Below are 22,394 nucleotides of genomic sequence, written 5' to 3'. Positions count from 1 at the left end.
CTGATTATTACTAGTCACAGTCGGTTACTTTCTGAGCTCTTTGGCATCTGAGCATGGATATAAAGTTGTCAGGTAGATTTCAATGGTAATGTTTTTCACATCTACAAATTATTAAGAGGCTAAATTTTAGGCTTTGAAGAATTATTTTTTTAAATCATTTTAAAAATTTTTAATAACTACATGAATAGAAGAAGCATTTCACTACAACTTTAACATATCCAGTAACACACTCCAGAGCAAGAGTACATCTCTTTCACATGTAGCTGCAAGTTTCTAGGTTCACAGTTGAATTAATACAGTTATACAATATTGTACTCAGTATAAACCCTATAAGACATAAATTAAATGATGTTTTAACCTTTAAAAAGATCTCCATTTCATTTTTAGAATATATTGTTCCTTGCAGAAAGACTCACTGTTTTTGCTACTAACACTGAGATGTTGGCACATGCATCTCTACTCTGTATGTATCTGATTATTACTAGACATAATCTATTGCACTTGGATCCTTGGTGCCTGTTGCACTTGGATCCTTGGAGCCTGTGTATGTCTATAAAGTCATTGAGTGGATTTCACTGGTGTTGTTTATCACCTCTACTAATTAGCATGACGTAAATTTCCCTGCTTCCTCCTCAAATATAATATTTTTAAATATTTGTTGATTTTTTTGTTTGTGTGTGTATCACACAGAACATCCAAAACCATCTTATTCAACTATACACCTACTTCCAAATGGCACCCTCTTATAGCTTCCCTCCCACCATTAGAGCCCTTAAACACTGATATCCCTGCTGTCTGCTGTGTTGTCGGCACCCCCAGACGTTCCCCACCACTTGTCTTTCTGGTGAATCTAGTCAGCCTATCTAGAGATCTTTGTTTAAGGAGGGTCAGCTGTTCCTCATCTAGCAGCAATCAATTGTCAATATTCCTAGGATAGGATTGGGGTCTGCTGTTCATTTTCCCAGTTCTATGCTGGGTTACTATATGGGAATCCCTTTGGCCACCCTGTCCAACAACTCAAAAGAAGGTATTGCCTGTCTGGCATTGTTGCTTGTGATGTAGCCTTTAGCTATACATATGGACTCTTAAGAAATTATACTGGCCCATTTAATCTTTGGTTATACTTTTCTTTCGGGTGTTTAAGGCCATACAGTTGGTCAAGATAAACCAATTTATTTTTACTCTTAAGGTCGTTTGAGGATCTGTTCCTCAGAGGTCACATGGGCTTGCAAGGAGCTCCTGGCTCCTTTCTTTTACCAGTTCCACCTATGTGAAGAGAAGTCAAAGGTCTTGCTCGACCATAGTTGGCTTTGCTTGGAAGCATTGAGGAAATAATTCCTCTGTGTTGACCCTCCTTTTTATAGACAGGACACTGGTTCAAGTCCATCTAGTGGGGTCTCCTTGGCCTCCTTGATTAAGAGGACAGGTGACCCACCACCATTATAGGACATTTTGAGTGATGCTCATAGTCCCCTGGAAGTAGTTGACCTAGGAGGGCAAGGAGCAAAAACTGTTCTTTATGTCCCTCTGACCAAATTACTATAGACCTTAAAGTATGTCTGTTAAATACCCAAGAAGGTCAATTCCACCAGTCTGGTATTTTTAATTACTGTGTGTCACATATATAAATCTTAGGCAAAGACCAGTTGCATTTCATTACATCAGCATTGACATATTCAATAACAATTTCCTGAGCTAGCATCTATCTCTTACAAAATTACCCTCTGGTTTTCAAAACTAGCTAGGCATTGTTTATCTCTCACATTATCTCACCCCTGTATCATGGTTTTCCCTCCTAAGGTGGCCCCATTTTTCCCCCTTTCTCACATAATAATACCCTTCTCCTGTGGTCCAACCTCTCTTGAGCTCCTTCTTTCCCTTTATGCCCTAGGTTCCTCGTAAACTCTTCCCTCCCCTTCCCTCAAATTAACCCAATTCTGAGTCTGTGTTACTTCACTTAGTATAACAGTTTCTAGTTCCATCCATTTACCTGTAAATTTCATTATTTCATCTTTCTTTACTGCTGAGTAAAACTCCATCGTATAAATGAACCACATTTTCATTATCCACTCATCAATTGAGGGACACTTAAGTTGCTTCCATCTCTTAGCTATTGTGAAGAGCTAACAACAAACATGGATGTACAAGTGTCTCTGCGATAGGATGAGTTCTTTGGGTATATGCCAAGGAGTGGTATAACTGGGTCAAATGGTAGGTTCATTTGCTGGGGGTGTCAAGGCGCAGAGGGCGCAATCGACTTGCCCTCGAGAGAATCAATTGAGGGACACTTAAGTTGCTTCCATCTCTTAGCTATTGTGAAGAGCTAACAACAAACATGGATGTACAAGTGTCTCTGCGATAGGATGAGTTCTTTGGGTATATGCCAAGGAGTGGTATAACTGGGTCAAATGGTAGGTTCATTTGCTGGGGGTGTCAAGGCGCAGAGGGCGCAATCGACTTGCCCTCGAGAGAGAGTCCTGCAGGTCAGAAAGAGGCCTGCCTGTTGTGCAGGCCCAGGGAAGCAGAGAGTGCATCACCATTTCTTAATCAACAAAATACAGATAAAACCTGTTCCATCCACATGGTAGTAATCCTCATATTTTGGGATACCAAGAATTTTTTGGAGTCCTTTTTAAAAGGATAATATTTGAGTCCCATCTCCATACATTCTATTTTAGCAGATCTCAGCTGGATCTTGGGAATCATGTTGGAAAAGTAAGATGTTATGGGTTAAAAATGCCAATAGAGCATCACAACAGATACCAATTATATCTAGAGAGCCATTAGGGAGCACTGAAAACTCATATTTCAGTAATACGAAAACTAGAAGAAACCAACTAACTTCTAGGCATATATGTCCTACTTAAATTAAGAGGATATAAAGAACTTAGATAAATCTATAATGATCAATAATATTGAAGCAGTAATAAAGCATCTCCTAAGAAAGAAAAGACCAGGATTAGGAAGATTTACTGCTGAATTCTATCCTATATATAAAGGAGTATGAATAGCAAGGATTCTCTAACTAGTCTATAAAATGTAAAGGGAATAAGTGGTTTCAGAAGGTTTATCCCTGAATAGGACACCTACATCAAACTTCTGCCTCCCAGGGGTCAGGGATCATTGTGGAAGAGGTGGTGGAAAGACTAAGAGCCTTAGGAAGTGGATGACCACAAGGAAACAGAGTTTTCCAGACACCTACTTGTACTTGATCGATTTGGTTGTCAACTTGACACACCTGGGAGGAGGGAGCCTCAACTGGGGAATTGTCTCCTTTGAACTGGCCTGTGGCCATGTCTACGGGGCATTTTCCAGATTGTTCTATATTGTATAAGTAAACAGGTAAGCTAGTAAGCAGTGTTCCTCCACTGCTTCAGTTCCTGCCTCCAGGTTCCTGCCCTGAGTTCCTACATTGGGCTCCCTCACTGATAAACTATGACTTGGGAGATGTAAGTCAAATAAACCCTTTCTTCCCCAAGTTGGTGTTGCTCAGAGTGTTTTGTCACAGCCATTGAAAGCAAACTAGAATACTACTCATATGAACTCCTAGCAACGGTGACAGCATGCACAAGTACCACGTAAGCTCAAGCCAGATAAAATCCCAGCATGGAAGTGGGGAAGTGGGGAAGAAACATCAACTCTACCTGAAGAACAATTGGCAACTGATAGCTGCTGGGAGGGGAAGTCAATCTTGTTTAAGGGTGAGACTCTTGTTAGGTTGACTGGACTCCAGTAGAAGGACCCACGCTGAAGGGCATTTGGGGATACACGTTCAAGTTTATAGGCCTTAATATATACATATATAATATACATGTACATAATATACATAAACATAAATAATATGTACATGTAGTATATATTAGAGTACATGACACTGAGTGGAGAGCAGTAAGGGAAGGTGAAGATGGGGGAGGTGATATAAATTCAATCAAAATGTATTATATGAAATTCATGAAGAGTCAATAAAAATATAAAGGAAAGGAATGCCAACAAACTTACTCTATTGTGCTACCTAAACTACATAAAACTGTAACAAAACAAAACAAAAACCTTACAGATCAATTTCCCTGATGAATTTGCACAAAAATATCCTCAATAAAATAATTGCAAACTGAATTTGATAACACATTAAAAAGATTATGTACCATGATCAAGTTGTTTTCATTCCAGAGATGTAAAGATAGCTCAATATATGCAAATTAACACAAATGTAACATAGCACATTAGTATACTTACAGACAGAAATCAAATGATAATCACAACAGGTACAGAAAAGACAATTTACAAATTTCAACATCCACTCATGGTGGAAGCCAGGAAGAGAGAAGGAGTAGAAGGATCATGCCTCAGGACAGTAGAGATTATATGTACAACCCCCCAGATAACATACACTAAATGAGGCAAGTTGGAAAGCATTTCTTCGAAATCAGGAATGAGACAAGCTTGTTCAGTCTTTTGAGTTTTATTCAATGCAGTGCTTGAATTCTTCTCTAGAACAATGAGGTAAGAGAAAGAAAGAAAAGGGATAAGAAAGGAAAGCAGTAAGTCAAATAATCCCTATTTGTAGGTATATTTAAAAGACCCAGGAGATTCCACCAGAAAACTTACAGATCTGAGAAACACTCCTAGTGATATAGCATGATACAAAATAAAAACCAACATAAAAAACCAGTAACTTGTATACACATGAATAACATACATGCTGAGAAGAAACCAGAAAAACAATTCTCCACACATTGACCTAAAAGATACAAAGAAAGAATTAAAGAAGACACTAGAAGTTGGGGAAAAAACACCCTATGTTTATAGATGGGCAGAATTAATATTGTGAAAATGGTTTTGTCTCTGAAAATAATCTACAGATTCAAAGTAGTCTCCATCAAAACCCCAATGAAAACCTTTCACAGAAATAGAAAAAAATCTAAAATTCATATGAAAAGATCTCAAAGAGCTAAAGAAATCTTGAGCAAAGAGAATGATGCTGTAGTTATCAAAATATCTGATTTCAAATTATACTACAGTGCACTAACCAAAACAACAACGTACTGGCACAGAATGGACATGTGGACCAGTAGAAGAGAAGACCCAGCAGTAAACCCACATAGCCACAGCCATCTGACACAGGGAGCAAATGCATCCATTGGAGAAAAGACAGCTTCTTCAACAAATGGTCCTGGAAAACCTGAATATCCACATGTAGAAGACTGAAAATAGATTCCCAGTTTTCATCTTGTACAAAAATAAATTAGAGATGGATCAAAGACTTTAATGTTAGAGCTGAAAATTTGAAACTATTAGAGGAAAACATAGGGAAGACATTTAAAGACATAGGCATAGGCAAGGATTTTCTGAATAGGATTGCAATCATCCAGAAAACAATAGCATAGGATTGCATGACATTAAAAGGTTTCTGCACAGAAAAGGAGACAATGATCAGAGTGAAAAGGCAATCTACAGAATAAGAGAAAAATATTTGCCAGCCAGTTATGTGAAGGTGGCTTCCTAGCTACTCTATATAAAGAACTCTAAAAAATAATCACCTCCAAACCTGAAATCATCCAATCCATAACTGGGCAAATAAATTGAACAGACAATCCTCAAAAGAAGTACAAATGACTAATAAATATATGGAAAAACGTCAACATCCTAAGGCATCAGGGAAATGTAAATCAAAACTACACTGAGATTTCATCTGAGATTTCATTTCACTCCAGTCAGAATGGCAGTCATCAGGAAGATAAGCAAAAGATGCCGAGGAAGGAAAGTTGCCATGAGTTCAAGGCCAGTGTGTTATATAGTGAGTTTCAGGCCAGTTTAAATAGTGACTACAGTGCGAGACCTGTTTAAAAAAAAGAAAAAGGAAGGCAAGAAGGCAGGAAGGCAGGAACGGGTAGCATTATGGTGTTGGGCATTGTCAGGGTAAGGAAAAGAAACACTTAAACAATGTTGGTTGGAATGTAAATTAGTTCAGCCACTAAGAAATCATTATGAAGGTTTGAAAAAAGAAAGTATAAAAATAGGCCTATCATGTGATATGTCACTCCTAGGTATATACTGAAAGAAATCTACCTCACTCAGCACACCCATGTTAGGAATCTAAGATACCTGCACAACCATGCTTATTGTGGTACTACTCACAATAGCCAAGTTACAGAATCAGCTTTGGTATCAATCAACAGATGAATGGATAGATGAAATATATATACACACCTACAATGAAGTTTTATTCATCCTTAAAGAATAAAGTTATGCTATCTATTAGAAAATGAATGGAATTAGAGTTCATTATGGTAACTGAAGGAAGTAAGATGCCAAAAGACAAATATTACATATTTTTCTAAGATGGGGTATGCAGATGTTTTAAAATATCTGAAGTAGAGGTGAGAGTATTTGGGAAAAGGAAAACCATCAGAAGTAGGGATGGGGATAAGAGAGGGTAGCAGAGGGTGAGTATAATCAAAGCATGTAATGATGACACATGAAAACGTCATAATGAAACCCACTATTTTGTTTGGTGAATATATGCTAATGAAAAACAGAATCGTGTTGTATTTTCATAGTCCCTTTAGGGGCATCTAATGTAGGAGTACCATGATTTACATGAGTATCATGATTCACATTCCTAACAGGCTCATGTTCTTGAACACTTGGTCCCTAGCTGGTGGCACTAGTTTGGGAGACTGTTGAGTCTTTGGTAGGTGACACCTAGCTAAGGGAAGTAGATGTCTAGGAGTGGGCCTTGAGTAGATGTCTGGGACCATTTTATAGTGTGTCCTGTCTCTGCTTCCTGGTCTGTGGAATTGTGAATAATGAACATGAGCATCCTCATGAACATCATATCTGCCCTACCATGATGGACCAGACCCTCTGACCCTAAGCCTAAATAATGTTCCCTTCCTTAAGCTGCTTCTTGCCCAGTAAATCTGGTCACCGAAACAGGGAAAAGCAACTAATATGATCAACTACACTTTTGGCAAATTCTAGTCGGTAGCAGTATCTGGTAGAGTACAGCATTCTTGGAGGACAAAGAATTGTAAGGAAGTGGTACAGGAATGAAAGAAGGGAAAAGAAGCAAGTGCAGACAAATACTTCCCCAACTTATTTGACATTTTAAAGTGTTGAATCAAAGCTTCTTTTTGCAACAGATAGAGACTATTACAGCATTCCACAACTGGTCACACACAGAGAATAAGTGAGATGTCCAATCCTAAGTGACAGACACATCTACAATGGAACCTCCATACCTAAGGCTCACAGAACATAGTGGAAGGGGGGTAGAGAGAATACTAATGCATCTCTCAACTCTCACCAGCTAAACTTCCTCATGCAACAGAGGGCGATGCACACAGAAGGCCACAACCGGCCAAGGTGTAGAGAATGAGACGGCCGAGTGCATGTCCCTGGATAGGACTCATATTAAACTTCACCCACCCATGGCTCAGGGACCATTATGGAAGAGGAGATGGAAAGATTGCAAGAGCCAGGGTTGGTGCATGAACATAAGGAAACAGAGGCCTCCATGCTTCTGGGAACTTCCTCCTATGAACTTGCAGCAATGGTGAAAGCAGGCACAAGACCCATGCAAATTCAATCAGACAAAATCCCAGCATAGAACTGGGGAGTAGACCTCAAACTTGGCCAAGGAACTATTGGCAGCTGATCACTGCTGGGTGAGGGAGAGTTGATCTTCTTTAAGATAAGCTGACTAGACCCCAGTGGATGAGCTCACACTGACAGACATCTGGGTATGCAAACTTGACTGGCCAGGCCTTGACATATATGACAGAATGCATGAAATCCTGTGGGGAGGGGGCTGTGGGGGGTGCAGATGGGGGGTCTAAATATGATTAAGATGCATTATATGAAATGCACAAAAATTCAATAAAAATATACATTGAGGAAAAAAAAGCATTAAATCAAAAGTGTCCATTCCAGGACTCTGGTCTCCTCCAAAGTTCTTTCTAATGACTGCCCAAGAATGAGTTCTCTGATGTTAGAAGGAGAGAAGTATGTCCTTCAAAATAGCAATAACTCATAAACCTGAGCTTGGGGAAGCAAGCAGGCTGCTTCTCTAGTCAGGAAAGAAGTACTTTCTAAAGAAAAAAAAAATGAGAGGGAAGTTTAGAGGTAATGGGTAGTTAACAGCTGTCAGCTAGGGAGCAGATGGCGCTAGGGACAGTAGCCAGTAGTGCTTCCCCGTTAATGAGCACTGAACAACTTGAATTTCTCTCTTGAGGCAAAGAGAGGTAAATTCTCTTCTTACAAACTAAGAGGGATACATTATTCTCTTCTGTCCTCCTGGAGTTTGGTGAAGTCACATAATGCCTTCACAGCAGAAATAAAACAGAACAGTTATTAGGAATAACATTGTGATAATTACACTAAATTGTCCCAACTGTGTATCTTCCCACTCCAAGAAAGAATGTGGCATAAGCAAATTTTCAAGGCAGAAAGAAAAGCTATGGTCACCCTCAATGTCCTGACTTGTTATTACAGTTAGGCTTGCTTTTTACCTTCCTCACTCAATTCTCTACCACCTAAAACCTACATTTGAGTCATATGCAGAGTAACCTAAAGCCTGGTGATTTCATCTTTAAAATGCATCTGTTCTCAACATTTGTGGTTGTCACTTCTCCCAGCGTCAGCGCATGCCAGGAACTCTGCTAACTAATCACTTTAAATTCATTACCTCATTTATTTTCATTAAAAAAGCCAAGAAATAGGTAATTTCATTAGCTCTATTTTACAAATGAAGTTACAGAGGTTTTTTGCAAGATTAACTGATTCCTCAAATCAGAAGTCTTCAGTGATATGTTCATTATGACATTAATTGGGGAAACTTTATGTTTATTTGTGCTAAACAAGGTATCAAGATGTATCTTTGCTCTAGAAACTGTTATTGAATACATTAAAAATGTAATGAAATGCTTCTTCTAAAAAATAAAAAAATTTTAAAAGTTAGAGCCGAAAGGTACCTCAGAAACAATTTGCTCGTACCCCCTATGAGAAGACTTATGTCAGAATGAATGTGACAATAAATAGTTAGCCAACATTATCATTTGACTCATCTTGCATTCTCCTCCCCAAGGTGCAGCAGGAACTGTGGCCATGGCTCACAGTTCTTCCAAGGGGCATCACACAGTGTGAACTGACTCCTCCCTGAGGTCCAGCGGGCACCGTGGCCATGGCTCACAGTTCTTCCAGGGGGCATCACATAGGGCGAACTGACTCCTCCCTGAGGTCCAGTGGGCACCGTGGCCATGGCTCACAGTTCTTCCAGGGGGCATCACATAGGGCGAACTGACTCCTCCCTGAGGTCCAGCGGGCACCGTGGCCATGGCTCACAGTTCTTTCAGGGGGCATCAGGTTAAAACCAGAAGAAAAAAATTTTAACTAGAAAAATTTTTTAAGTAGGTTTAACTAGAAAATGGTTTCATTAATTTTTTAATGCCAATCAAGTAATAAAATAAAATGTTAAGTATGATTTAAAGGAAGAATTTCTGAAATCAAAAGTTCCCAGGACCCCCCAAAAGTCATGACCAGAGCCTGTTTAAAGCGATACAATAAAATTTCAGCATTAGATACTTAGTAGACGTATTAGTAATTATACAGAATCAAAGACAGAAACCCAAGATACAAAAAGGCAAGTTTTTATTTCTGGTTTGTTGGCTGCTGAACCCACTGGGTTGGGTGAAGATCACTCGTTGTTTCCTCACTCTGTTCTACTATTACTCCCCTCACTCAAATTTAAATACTTTCCATAGTTCCCTGGTCCATTGGAGCAGGCAGTTCTGGTTAGCTCTCTGTTCTTATATGGATTCACATTAGAAAATTCTGCTAGTAACTCTATAGAATGTGGTAATAACTTCCATTCTTCATTCGTGGACTTCATCAACAGACCTGAGAACCTAAGGAGTAGGCTTTTTGCCAATGATAAAGGTAACAGAGATACTCCCTACCTCATCATTTATAATCTACAGCCAATAAGTGAAAAACAACAAATATATAGTTACACATTGTGATAGATGTTATAAAATGTACTAACAGAGTGTGTTGATAACTACTTAGCTAGGTTACACAAGGAAGGACTAACAGTTCATCAGTGCGGCAGGTGGAGAGGACACCTGGGGTAGAAGTTCAGCATGTAGCAGCCAGTGCAGCTGGGGGCAGGGGGCAGAATGAGGATGAATACATATAAAGAGTTGGGCAGCCAGGTGCCATGGCACAGGCCTTGAACTTGAGACAGGAGGATCTCTGTGAGATTGAGGCCAGCCTGGTCTACATAGGGAGTTCTCAGACAGCTGTGGCAACAGGGAGACCCTATTTCAAACCAAAACCAAAACCAAAACCAAACAAGAAAAACAAAGAGTTGGGCAGTAGCCAGATCATTCACTGTGAGCTTTATGGATCAAAGTCAAAAGCTCATCTGTTATTCCAAGAACAATGAAAATTCACTAATATGTCTTTTGAAAATATCAAATAAGTTATTTTTTATTTTAAAAAATATTTCATTTATTATTTTTATTTTATGTGTATGAGTGCATTGCCTGCATATTTTTAAGTGCACCCTTGTCATGCAATGCCCACGGAGGTTAGAAGAAGGTGTCAGATCCCCTGGAACTGGAGTTATGATGGTTGTTAGGTGCCATATGGGTGCTGGGAATCGAACCCAGGTCCTATTGAGCCATCTCTCCAGCCCCCATATAGGTTACATTTTTAAAAGACTTTTTACCCCTGGAAACTGAGCAGTGAGTACATTAGAAGGAGTAGACAATAGGGTTACTGAAGTAGTCTTAAGTTCCTTAAACTTTTCCAGATTGCATTTCTTTTCTCTCCCAATTATAATTGTTCTACTGCAGTCCTCCACCAAACCAGGAGTCATATTTGATCCTGGACTTTCCAGTATCTAGAACTATGAGAAGATATATTTCTGTTCCCCAAAAATATCCACCTCTAGACTTTCTCTTATAGCAGCACAAAATGATCTAAGAAAGCAAGCATTGCCTAACCCTTATTAAGCTTAATTTCAGAAAGTATACATTTAGTTTAAAATGTTATTGTATTTATTTGAATTGCATCTTTTTTCATAGAAATGTGTGTTTAATTTATAAATGTAATATAAATGTATGCATCTTGCTATACACATATAAGGACATAAAATTATAATTTTTTTATTTTGAAAGTATTGATTTTGAATGATAATTTTTCTTAGGTTAATTATTTATATTTTTTAATTATTTATATATTTATAACATATTTATATATGTTTTCTTCTTTGTACTGGCTTCTTATATCTGTGATCTTTGACAATCCATTCATGTTTAAAAATGGGATAAGGATATTTTTCCAGGTTACAAGTTCAGACTTTACTACTGAATAGACAGATATTTAAGATAGATATTTGTTTTGACCGGGATTTCTATTTTGTGTACATAGCATATGGATCAGCATAAGACAAAGCAATTATGGTAAACTTCTGAAACAAGAAAACGTGTTGCAAGTTTAAAAAAAAGCAATGAATTAATATAAGACTGTCATCACAAGACGGTGCATAGAAGTTTACAGAAGAAAAACAGATGAAACTGATATTGCCCTTAAGAACAATTCTTCACTTGTTTAGATAAAAATCAATGTCTAGGAACATCCAAGTCCTGAGTGAGGAAATGACAATAATAAAACAAGTGTTTTATTAAGCACTTCACATTTTCTAGAAAACCCATTATTCCCTGAAGACACAAACACAAAGATTCTGTCTCTATCCTAACTGAGTTCATATCCTCCCTGGGAAGGCAGTCCTATAACTACCTATTTAAAAAGACTTAAAAATTAACGCTAATGTAGATCTTTTTAAAGGGAGTGACACTAGATAGGCTGAACAGGCTCCAGTTTTTGTATTCACATGGGGGGACATCTGGGCACACAAACTTGACTTGATAGGCCTTAAGATATAGGACAGAATGCACGAAATCCTGTGGGCAGGTGATGGGGGAGTGTACAAAAACAGTAGGTGGTCTATATATGCTCAAGATGCACTGTATGAAAGACACAAAAATTCAGTAAAAATATACAGTAAAAATCATAATTTCTAATGACTAATAATACTTCACAACCACAGTTCTTCATGTTATATAACCTCAAAGTTCTTTGTTGTATAAGACAAATACCATTCATTCAATCAGCATCATTAAGATACCTACTATATTCCTTCGTTCTAAGGATATACAATAAACAAAGTAGTGGGGTGTCCATCCTAGTTCATGGTCTATTAAGGGAGGCAAATAAGCAAACAAACACATTATTATCAATTTGGTAAATGTTAGAGCAGAAAAATAAACTAAATGCCATGCAAGATCAGAGGAGACCATAGAAATCCTACCTGAAGATGCTGAGTAAGATTTGGCATAGAGGAAAATAAGATGAGAGCATGGTCTTCCAAAAAAATGGCACAGAATGGAGAGACGGGTGAAAAGGAGGGTGGCAATTCCAGCATCTATATCTACCTCCGTATAGCTCAAAGGCAGTTTATATAATGCGCACAGCTGCGTACTAGATTCAAAGTCAGGTAGGCAGAGACACTAAAGGCCAAGAGTGAATCTGAAAAAAACTAAGGTTTCAAGCAAGATTGAATTGACTAGATGTCATACTTTAAAAAATAATGACTCAGAAGTCAACACGGAGATATTCTTAGAGTCTGATAATAAGTACCGAGAAATTCTTTAAAGGAAAAGTGATAAGATAAAAATGAATGAAGATGGGTTGAGTGAGACTAAGAAGTCAAAACTAGAAGGGCTGCTGCTCACAACCCTGTGTGCCTCCGACTCGCAGCTCTCCCAGACCTGCAGGGCTGAGCTTCCCTTCCCAGAACTCCCTGCGCTCCATGGTCTCAGGTCTGAGACCTGCTCAGGTTGCTAGGATCCTTGTGCCCCAGATCAGTGAACTCTCTCAGCCTGATCTATTGGCCAACTTGTTCATTATTGTTCACTAGCAGCCACCCAGGCCATCCATCAGCTGTTCCTGGACCATGAGGATCAACCTGGAACCTCAACTCAGAAGTTGTATGATAAAAACTTTAGACACTGAAGAAAGTGAAGAAAATACCAGAAGATCGAAAGATCTTCCATGCTTATGGATTGGTAAGATTAATATTGTGAAAACAGCCATCCTAACAAAAGCAATCTAAAAATTCAGTGCAATACCCATTAAAACTTCAACATAATTCTTCACAGAATTGGAAAAAATCTCAAATTTTACATGGAAACATAAAAAACCAAGAATAGCCAGAATAATCCTGAATAATAAAAGAACAGCTGGAGGCATTACCATCTCTGATCTCAAATTGTATTACAGAACTATAATACTAAAACCAGCATTGTACTGGCATAAAAACAGACACATTGGGGGCGGGGGCTGGAGAGATGGGTCAGCCCTTAAGAGCACTGGCTAGTCTTTCGGAGGACCTGTGTTTGATTCCCAGCACCCATATGGGATCTAACAATCATTCATAACTCCAGTACCAGGGAATCCAATGCCCTCTTCTGACTTCTGTGGGCATCGCACCTACCTACATGCAAGCAATACACTCATACACATAAAATAAAAATAATAAATAAAATATTTAAAAAACAGACACACTGACCAGTGGAATAGACCAGAGGATCCAGATTTAAATATCCACATTTGCAGCTGCTTGATTTCTGACAAAGGTGCCACAAATACACACTGGAGAATAAAGAAAGCATGTTCAACATGTGATGCTGCATGTAGAAGAATGAACCCAGGCCCCTGTCTCTCACCATGTACAAAACTCAACTCCAAATGGGATCAAGGATCTCAAGACACAATATCCTGAATATGATAGAGAAGAAAATAGGGAATGTACTAGAAGTTATAGGCACAGGAAGGGACTTTCTAAAAGGACTCCTATAGCCCAAGCATTAAGTCCAACAATTGACAAATGGGACAAGATGAAACTAAAAAGCTTCTGTACAGCAAAGGATGCCATTATTCAAGGGAAGAACCAGCCTAAAGAATGGGAAAAATATTTACCAGCTACATCTCTGACAGAGGGTTAGTATCTAGAATATACAAAGAACTCAAAAACTACACATCAAAAATCAAAGAACCCAAATAAATATTGGGGCAAGTAGCTGAACAGGGAGCTGTCAAAAACTGAAATAAATGGCTGAGAAATACTTAAATGTTTACATCTCTAACATCTAAAAAAAAAAAAAAAAAAAAAAACACTTTGAGATTTCATCTTACCCCACTCAGAATGGCTAAGATCTAAAAAACAAATGACAAATGCTAGTGAGAAGGTGGAAAAATGGGAACTTTTATCCACTTCTACTGAGAGTGAAACAGCTGCAGCCACTATGGAAACCAATGTGGAGATTCTTCAAAAAGCTATAAACCCATGCACCATTTAATCCAGCCATACCCTGGGAGTGTACCCCAAAGACGCTATACCCAACTACATAGATACCTATTCCGCCATGTTCATTGCTGCCTTTTCATAATAGACAGGAATTAGAAACAACCTACATGTCCATCAACTAATGATAATGAAGGTGTGGTACATAATGGAATGTTATTCGGCTCTTGAAAAAAGATGAAATCATGAAATTCGCAGGTAAATAGATGGAACTGGAAACAATCATACTGAGTGAGGCAACCCAGACCCAGAGAGACAAACAGCATATGTTCTCTCTCACAGTTGGATTCTAGCTTTGAAATATTAGATATGTATGTTTCAGTTTGAAAATCCAGAGAGGTCAGGAAACAAACACACACACACACACACACGGACGCACGCATGCATGCACACACAAACACTCTTTAAATAAAAAAAATAGAAAGGAGTACAACCTAAAAATTTGGAAAATATTCAGCTGTTCATTGCAGCATTCGAATAAAAGGAAGCATGTAGCATGATCCTGTATTAATTTAAAAAGAATAAATTAATAAAATGGGCATTGCTTATTGTGAGAAAATCCCACGTGAATAGATTGCTGCCCTACAACCTGGTGAAATTACTCTGAAAAAAAAGTGGCAGCAAACATAAAGCCATAAAAATTAATGTACATTTTGACCTAGAAACCCAACTTTTTGGCATATATCCCAGGGATATGATATGATTCAAAGTAAATTTTTAAAAATCTATTTGTATGACAATGTTTAAAGTTGTGCTACATTATAAGCAAAACCTGGAAAGAGCCCAAATACTCAGAAGAGAGAGGATGCTTAGGCAGATTTTTGTATGTTCCTGCAATGAATATTTTATTTCTACTAAGAATGACAAACATGAAAACTATGTAGAAATAAGGACAGGGCCATGTGGAGCACTGAATAAAATGGTCAGACCTTGAAGTGATGCATATACAGAGATCACATTTATGTAAAATTATTTCTGTACAACCAAGGGACCTGGGAACGGCTACAAGCTGGGAATTTACAATGCTAACATTTTGTTTTTGATAGTTCAAGTTTCTGGGATGTTTGTGCCTTTCTACTTATACTTCACTACATATTTAGTGCACATACATTGAGAAAAAGAAATCTCCATTTTTTTGGCACATAAAAGTAAACACGTTTCTCCCAGTATCTCTCCTTGCCCTCACAGACTTTCTCTGTCTTTTGCATTCTATTTTATGTTTAGGATATGGAGGAAGTGGGGCCCTCCCTTTGCCGCCACAAAGCCCTGGCCACATGCTATGCCCGAGTTTTTCTTGCTTAAAAAAACACCTGAGAGAGATCAATTAAAGGAGGGATGGTTCATTTCAGCTCTTGGTTTCAGAGGTTGCAGTGTGCGGCTGGCTGGCTCCACCGCTTGTAGCCTGAGGTGAGGCAGAATATCATAGTGGCTGAGGAGCAGAGAAAACAGGAAATGGCCATGGCAAGGTATAGTCCCAAGAGCATCCTCCCCACTTGATTCCTCCTACTAGACCTCACCTTTTAACAGCACCTCCTAAGATAGTGCCACCATCCAGGGACCAACCCTTCAACACGAGCCTGTGAAGGGACAGTTCATATTCAAATAACAGCACCTGCTATTTTCTTTCACCTTTATTATTGTGTACAGGTTTGTCTAGCATCCCAGCTTGTATGCATTCCTGTTTGTGTTGCATACACAAACTCAATGTCTGAACTATACTCGCTGTGGTGGAGGCTGAGGCTCCTCCTAAGTATGACTTTTAAAAGCTCTTACACAGAAAAATATTTGTTTCTTACTTTTAATTACCCTGGAAGAACAGTCCTCTAAACAAGGTCAGTCACACTAACCTTGAAAGACATCTCAGTTTGGCTACTGTCCCCCTTTCTTCTAGGTATACCTTAACCTACAAACTTGTTCTACTCCATCCCACACTGAAGGAAGAAAATGTCATCCTCTTCCTTGATCACACATTTCCCTTCAGTTTCCTGGTTTTATTCACAGTAAAAATGATCCTAAGAGCTCTTATTCACACCACTGTTGCAATTACTCACTCTCCACTATGCAAACTGTTGAAACTCAACTTCAGTTCCTCCTCCCCTGAACTGCCTCTCAAGGTCCTAAGAGCCCCCACACTGCCAAACCCAAAGGCACTTTTCTGTCATCCTGCCAGTCGACCTTCTAACTTCTTGGTAGCATTCTCTCCCTTTATTCCAAAGTGCCTTTTCTTTGTGCACTCTCTTTCTGCTCTCACCAGTTTCCTTACTTCAGACACACGGGCTCCCCAGGCTCTCTCCTAAGCTCCCGCCCTGCTCTTTCTATACACTAATGTATCTTTAGTCCCATGGCCTTAGGGCTCATTTTCATGCTAAAACCGCCCAAAGTTAATATCTCTAGCAGAGAACTTGATCCCTCTTTGAATGATACTTTTGATATCTGTACTTAGATCCAGAGCATGAAAACAAAAATCACAATCTGTTTCCAAAACCAGTTGTCCCATCTGCTCATCTTGGTAAATGATATCAGCTATTTACCTATAGATTCTTATGTCACACCTCCATAACTCACCTGATGTCCACTCTGTCTGTGGACTCATCTCCAGCTGCCACCACTCTGCTCTAGGTCACTATCATTCCCCCCCCCTGTGTTACTACAGCGATCTTCTCATGGCTTTTCCCTCCAACCCATTTTCTAGAGTATAGACAGGATATTTTTCATATAATAAATCTAATCATTTCTTTCTACAATTTAAAATATTGTCATCCTGAATGCACTTAGAAGGAGCTGCAAACCCTTCGTTATACCTGTCAGCCCCTATATAACACCTTTCTTTGTTACCTCTTTGACACTCTCTAACCAACCTAGCCACTTTTCCTACTCAGGGTCTTTGTGCATACTTTTCATTCTGAAAATAGATAAATAAAAATAACCCCTGACACTGTTCACTTCTCACTTTATGTAGCCAACTCTTAGTCACTCTTTAGATTATACCACAATACCACTCTTCTTCTTACATCACTTCTTTCCATGACTTCCCTAATTCATTGAAACCACGGCACTTATTAATTCATCCAACCACACACTTCTTCACACTGTTTCAGTTTTCAGCCTCTGACTAATGCCCGTGTCTCTCCTAACTCAGTGTTGCTCCAGAAGGGCAAAGACTGTATCTGTTTGTGTTTATTATTATTCTCAGTGCCTAGTATGGTACTTAGAACATAGCTGTGGAATGAATAAAATAATTGATACAGTCTCATGCTACTGAAATGATACTGTAGGTCATACGAGAAGACATTAATCGAATCATTACAGAAAAAGAATGTCTAAAAATATTTATATAGACTTAAAGGACAGAGTGGTTGGCCTTTCTTATGAATATGTGAAGTATGAAAAGGTACAACATATGTGATCTTTTAACATTTTATTTCTTTTTATTTTATGTGTATGAATGTTTTGCCTACATGTATGTAAGTGCATCCATGTGTGCAAACCTGCAGAGGCCAGAAGAGGGCAATGGATCCTGTGGAACTAGAGCCATCTCTTCAGCCCCTATGTGATCTTTATAACACTAACTACAACAGGAAAAACCCCTTCATCTCCATCCTACTCCCCACTGCACAGACATAGCATACTTTCAAAGTTCACTGAAAGTTTGCAAAAGGAAGCCCACAGCTGTATTTTTGAGTAGGGATTAAGATCACAAAGTTTTTCAACAAAAAAGGAAGGAAATTGCTCCTGTGCAAGAAAGGGAGAAAAGAGAAGAGGAGAGGAGAGGAGAGGAGAGCTCGGAGGGCTTGCCCTGACCCTTGGGAGAGGCGGGCCGCGGCACGGCACGGCATGGCATGGAAGGGGAGGGGATGGGATGGGAGGGGAGGGCAGGAGAGGAGAGGACAGGAGAGGACAGAAGAGAAAGGAAGCAAAAATAAAATTTCAGTGCTGGTGCATACTTTCAATCCCAGCACTCAGGAATCAGAGGCAGGCAGATCTCTGTGAGATTGAGGCCAGCCTGGTCTACATAGAGAGTTCCAGGCCAGATGGGGCTACAGAGAGACCCTGTCTCAAAAAATATGTCAATGACTTACAAAAAGATAAAAAAATGCCTAACATTAAATTTCACATTGTTGACATTACGGTGTAAATCCCTCTGCCTTCCCAGACCTTCAGAATTGACTGGTATGCTCGTAAGTTCAGACCAAGACCAAGTAATCAGGAAAGGGGGCATCACAGGAGCCATCAAGACATATAGCTTCTCAGTTTTCCCTTTCTTTTTATCTCTGTTTATGTTTGTAAGGCATTCTCCAACTTCACTTACTCTATTTACTTTATTGGAAAACATCTTAACATCTGTGAATTATAGGAATAACTATTCCTAATCTAGACTTGGACAACATGCCAACGTGTAACATGTATCTTGGTGCACAGGGAAGTATGTTCAGGAATGGACTCCTGAATCTCCTAACCTCATTCTTCCTATTCTTCTAGCTCCAGCCATTTCTCCCCTTTGGGCCTCACATTAAACATATATCTATACTCAGTCTTCCCCACACTACCATGGCTCCCTTCAAGTAGAAATTCTACCTCTAATTTATTGGCAACAAATTCATGGTCAGGCATTTCTTCCAGCCCTGCATATTTGGACCTAATCTGCCTTAACTTCTCCATTATTATTACCAGAACTGAGTTAGAGAACAATGTATTGTGTCTAATCCATCCTAGAGATTGAGATTGAAATATGCCTGCCTCCCACCACCCTCTCCTGACTGATGAGTTCAGTCAGAGAGGAGTTTTCCTATCATTTGATGATGAATCCCTGTTGAGAGGAGAAAGCCGCTATGAAAAAAACCTTCCCTTTCTCCTTAAGACTGAAAATATCCAGAAAAAATAAAAATACTTCATTTAATGAGCAATGTTGTAAGGGCAACTCATTAATCTGACCTACCCATCTAGGAGAGCAATGACGTTCTTCCTGGGCCGTCCAATATTAGGGCCATACAAGCTGGCTCTGGAGTAAATCCGGATGGGTTGTAGCAGGCTCTTCAGCTGGATATAATCCTTTCCCAACTGGCTACCATTTACTGCCCGGCCATGCATGCTCCGATAGTTGTTTGGCTCTAGATTACAAACAGACATAGAAGTTAGAATTGAGGATGGCAAGGCTCTGCCAGCCCTTTCCTTTCTACAGGTCTGTACATTTTTCTTAGTAGCATGAAAAATAGCAGAAAAGAAGATGCAAATTTTCTTAAGAAACATCCAATCAAGTTAGTAGTGCCATCTTGCTCTTCCAATCATTTTTAAACTTATCTTCACAAAATATCACCCAATTCACAGAAGAGACTATACTTATTTTCAGGTGATAATTCATAATGAATTACCATTCATTACCAGATAGAATACTGCTCCCCAAATTTATGTACACCAGAACTTCTGAATGTGACCTTATTTGGAAATAGAATCCCTGAAGATGCAATGCTAAGATGTAGTCACTGAAGTAGGGTAGGCCCTAAATCTAATAACTGCTGTCTTATTATAAAAAGGAGAAGATAGCATGGAAGTACAGCTTTGTCAGTAAACAATATTCAAAAGTTATAGTAGACATACAGAATTTTGAATTTATATTCTAAGATATAATTACATATTTTTTTAGTTTGAAAATTACATCAGTTTAGTTATTATAGTAATTTCTATTTCTTTTTTTTTTAACTTCCAAAACTGTAATTTTTTTCTCTAGAAGTTCAACCAGGGCATACGAAGGCATACCGGGGCTGTAGGAGAGTAATGTGAAATTTGTCACTGTTGCTACAACGTGAGTTTGTCACTCACTCCCTTCTCAAATTCTCCACTTATACAAAGTCTTTCCATGTACTTATGTCACTTCTTAAAGAAAGCAATGCTAATAAAATATTTTTAAATAAGAAAAGAAGAAAAAAGTTTAGATATGCAGACACACAGGAAAGAATGCTCTCTGATAACAAATACAAAGGTTGGAGAGATGTGTCTGTGCTAAGGAATTCTGGCATCTTCCAAAAGCTAGGCGAGAGGAATGGAATAGATTCTCCTTCAGAGCTTCCAGAAGGAACACCCTACTGATGTTTTGATTTCAGATTTCTGGCTACATAAACTGTGAGAGAATTAATTTCTTTTGTTTTAAGCCACAGTAATTTGTTATGCAAAACTTAGGAAACTAATACAAAGGGTAAGAAGGGATACCTTCATAAAATGATCTGAGTAAAAGACACCACGAGTTAGAAAAACAAACAAACTGGACGTGCATTACTAACAAAGTAGCTGAGTGAAATAATTTTGAGTAAATGCCTCTTCCCCAGCTTTAGCTCTCAAAGGATATGCGAAGGACTAAGGACTAATAGCTCTACTGCAGGAGTTGGCAAACTAGGCTTGGAATGGAATACATGTCCAAGAAAGCCATCATCTCAGATGGCTGGAAGCTATGATTCTGGTATGGATGGGATGTAGATCAGCAGACTTACAAGACACTTTAAGAGAAACTTGAGGAAATAAGGTAGCCTTAGTGAGATCTGATTATCTCTCACATACCCCCTTTAATCCTGAAGGATGCACATATTCAGGAGAGATTGGAGTCTTAGCAATCTGTACATTGACACATGAATATAGATGCTAGGAGGTTCATAGAGGAGGCACCAGAAGGTATGTTAGTGTCCAAGCACTGAATGTGTTCCCCAATTCATCAGCTAATCTACTGGCCTTACCTAACTGGAACAACCTGGGTCAATTATTGGCTCATTATTAAGTTATGTTGATACAAAAGCAATCCCCAGGAAGCTGACTTTGAAAATAAGTTTAAAACGTTAACTTTTTAAAAAATTAGAAATGTGAGTAGCTACCTGATACAAAGGTGACAGACTACAGTATTATTCCTGGTAAGTAACAAACAGAAAATAAAAACTCAACATCTGAGACGGGCAATTAAGAAGCTAGTATTCTTCTAATGCATTGTTAAAATGTGTTACTTTCAGCAGCAAAAAAATTATGACGTATGCAAAGAAACAGGCAAGTGTTATCCATATACTATGGGAAAAAGAGCAGTTAACAGAACAGTATCTTGGGGGTAGAGAGGTGACTCAGTGGTTAAGAGCATTGGCTGCTCTTGCAAATGACCCAGGTATGAGTCCCAGCACCCCACATGGCAGTTAATAACCAATCATAATTCCAGTTCCAGGGAATTTAATGCCCTCTTCTGACCTCTGTGGGCATAGGCGCACCTTCACACATGCAGGCAATACACTCACACACATAAGCAAAAATAATAATCAAAAAACTGTGTCTTTAATGTTAGATTATTTGGCAGCCAAGGATTTAAAAAATGATATTATGAATCTGTTCAAAGAACTAAAAAATTAAAAGAAAGTAAAATGTTATTGATTTATCAAAGAGGAATAAGTAAGTTTTAAAAGAATCAAATAGAAATTTTTGAATGGAAATGATTCATCATATACAAGAAAACACAATGAATTAATAACCAAGTTTCTGTCAGGAAAAAAGAAAGATGAGAAGATAGTGGGATGACATATTTAAAATGCTGAAAAGACTATATTGGAGCAAAGTTTCAGTATTAAGTTGGAATTAGGTTAGTACTGCTCTAAAACAGATTGTGATAAGTTACTTCACACATTTTTATGTGATCCTGGGTAAGATTAAACATTTACCGATAACAAATCATAAAAATTATTTTAATTCTTTGGTACACATATAATTACTTATTTTTTTATTTTGTAGGAAAGGGTTTCCTTGTAGTCCTAGCTGGACTGGAACTCACTATATAGACTAGGCTGGCTTCAGTCTCACAGAGATCTGCCTGCCCCTGCCTCTTGAGTGCTGGGATTAAAGGTGTGTGCCACCAGGGCTGGCTGGTACATACATAATTTCACAATTTGTTAAAGATGAAAGTAAATTAAATACCAATGAAATGGGTGAACTTGTTTATTTCACA

General features: G+C 38.6%; 1 protein-coding gene across 2 annotated transcripts in view; it reads right to left on the bottom strand.

Annotated features, from left to right (window-relative positions):
- The window catches only part of Hpse2 (heparanase 2 (inactive)), a 785,472-nt gene that overhangs the window by 253,707 nt on the left and 509,371 nt on the right, over positions 1–22,394 (bottom strand). For both annotated transcript variants that reach the window (XM_008831949.2, XM_008831950.2), the window contains one exon: positions 19,368–19,539. In XM_008831949.2, coding sequence (XP_008830171.1) covers positions 19,368–19,539 — 172 coding nt within the window. The remainder of the gene's footprint in view (positions 1–19,367; positions 19,540–22,394) is intronic.

Source organism: Nannospalax galili, unplaced genomic scaffold, assembly GCF_000622305.1.
Source record: "Nannospalax galili isolate Female #2095 unplaced genomic scaffold, S.galili_v1.0 scaffold875, whole genome shotgun sequence".
In the NCBI taxonomy this organism is placed as follows: domain Eukaryota; kingdom Metazoa; phylum Chordata; class Mammalia; order Rodentia; family Spalacidae; genus Nannospalax; species Nannospalax galili.
This window is presented reverse-complemented; position numbering and strand designations above follow the sequence as displayed.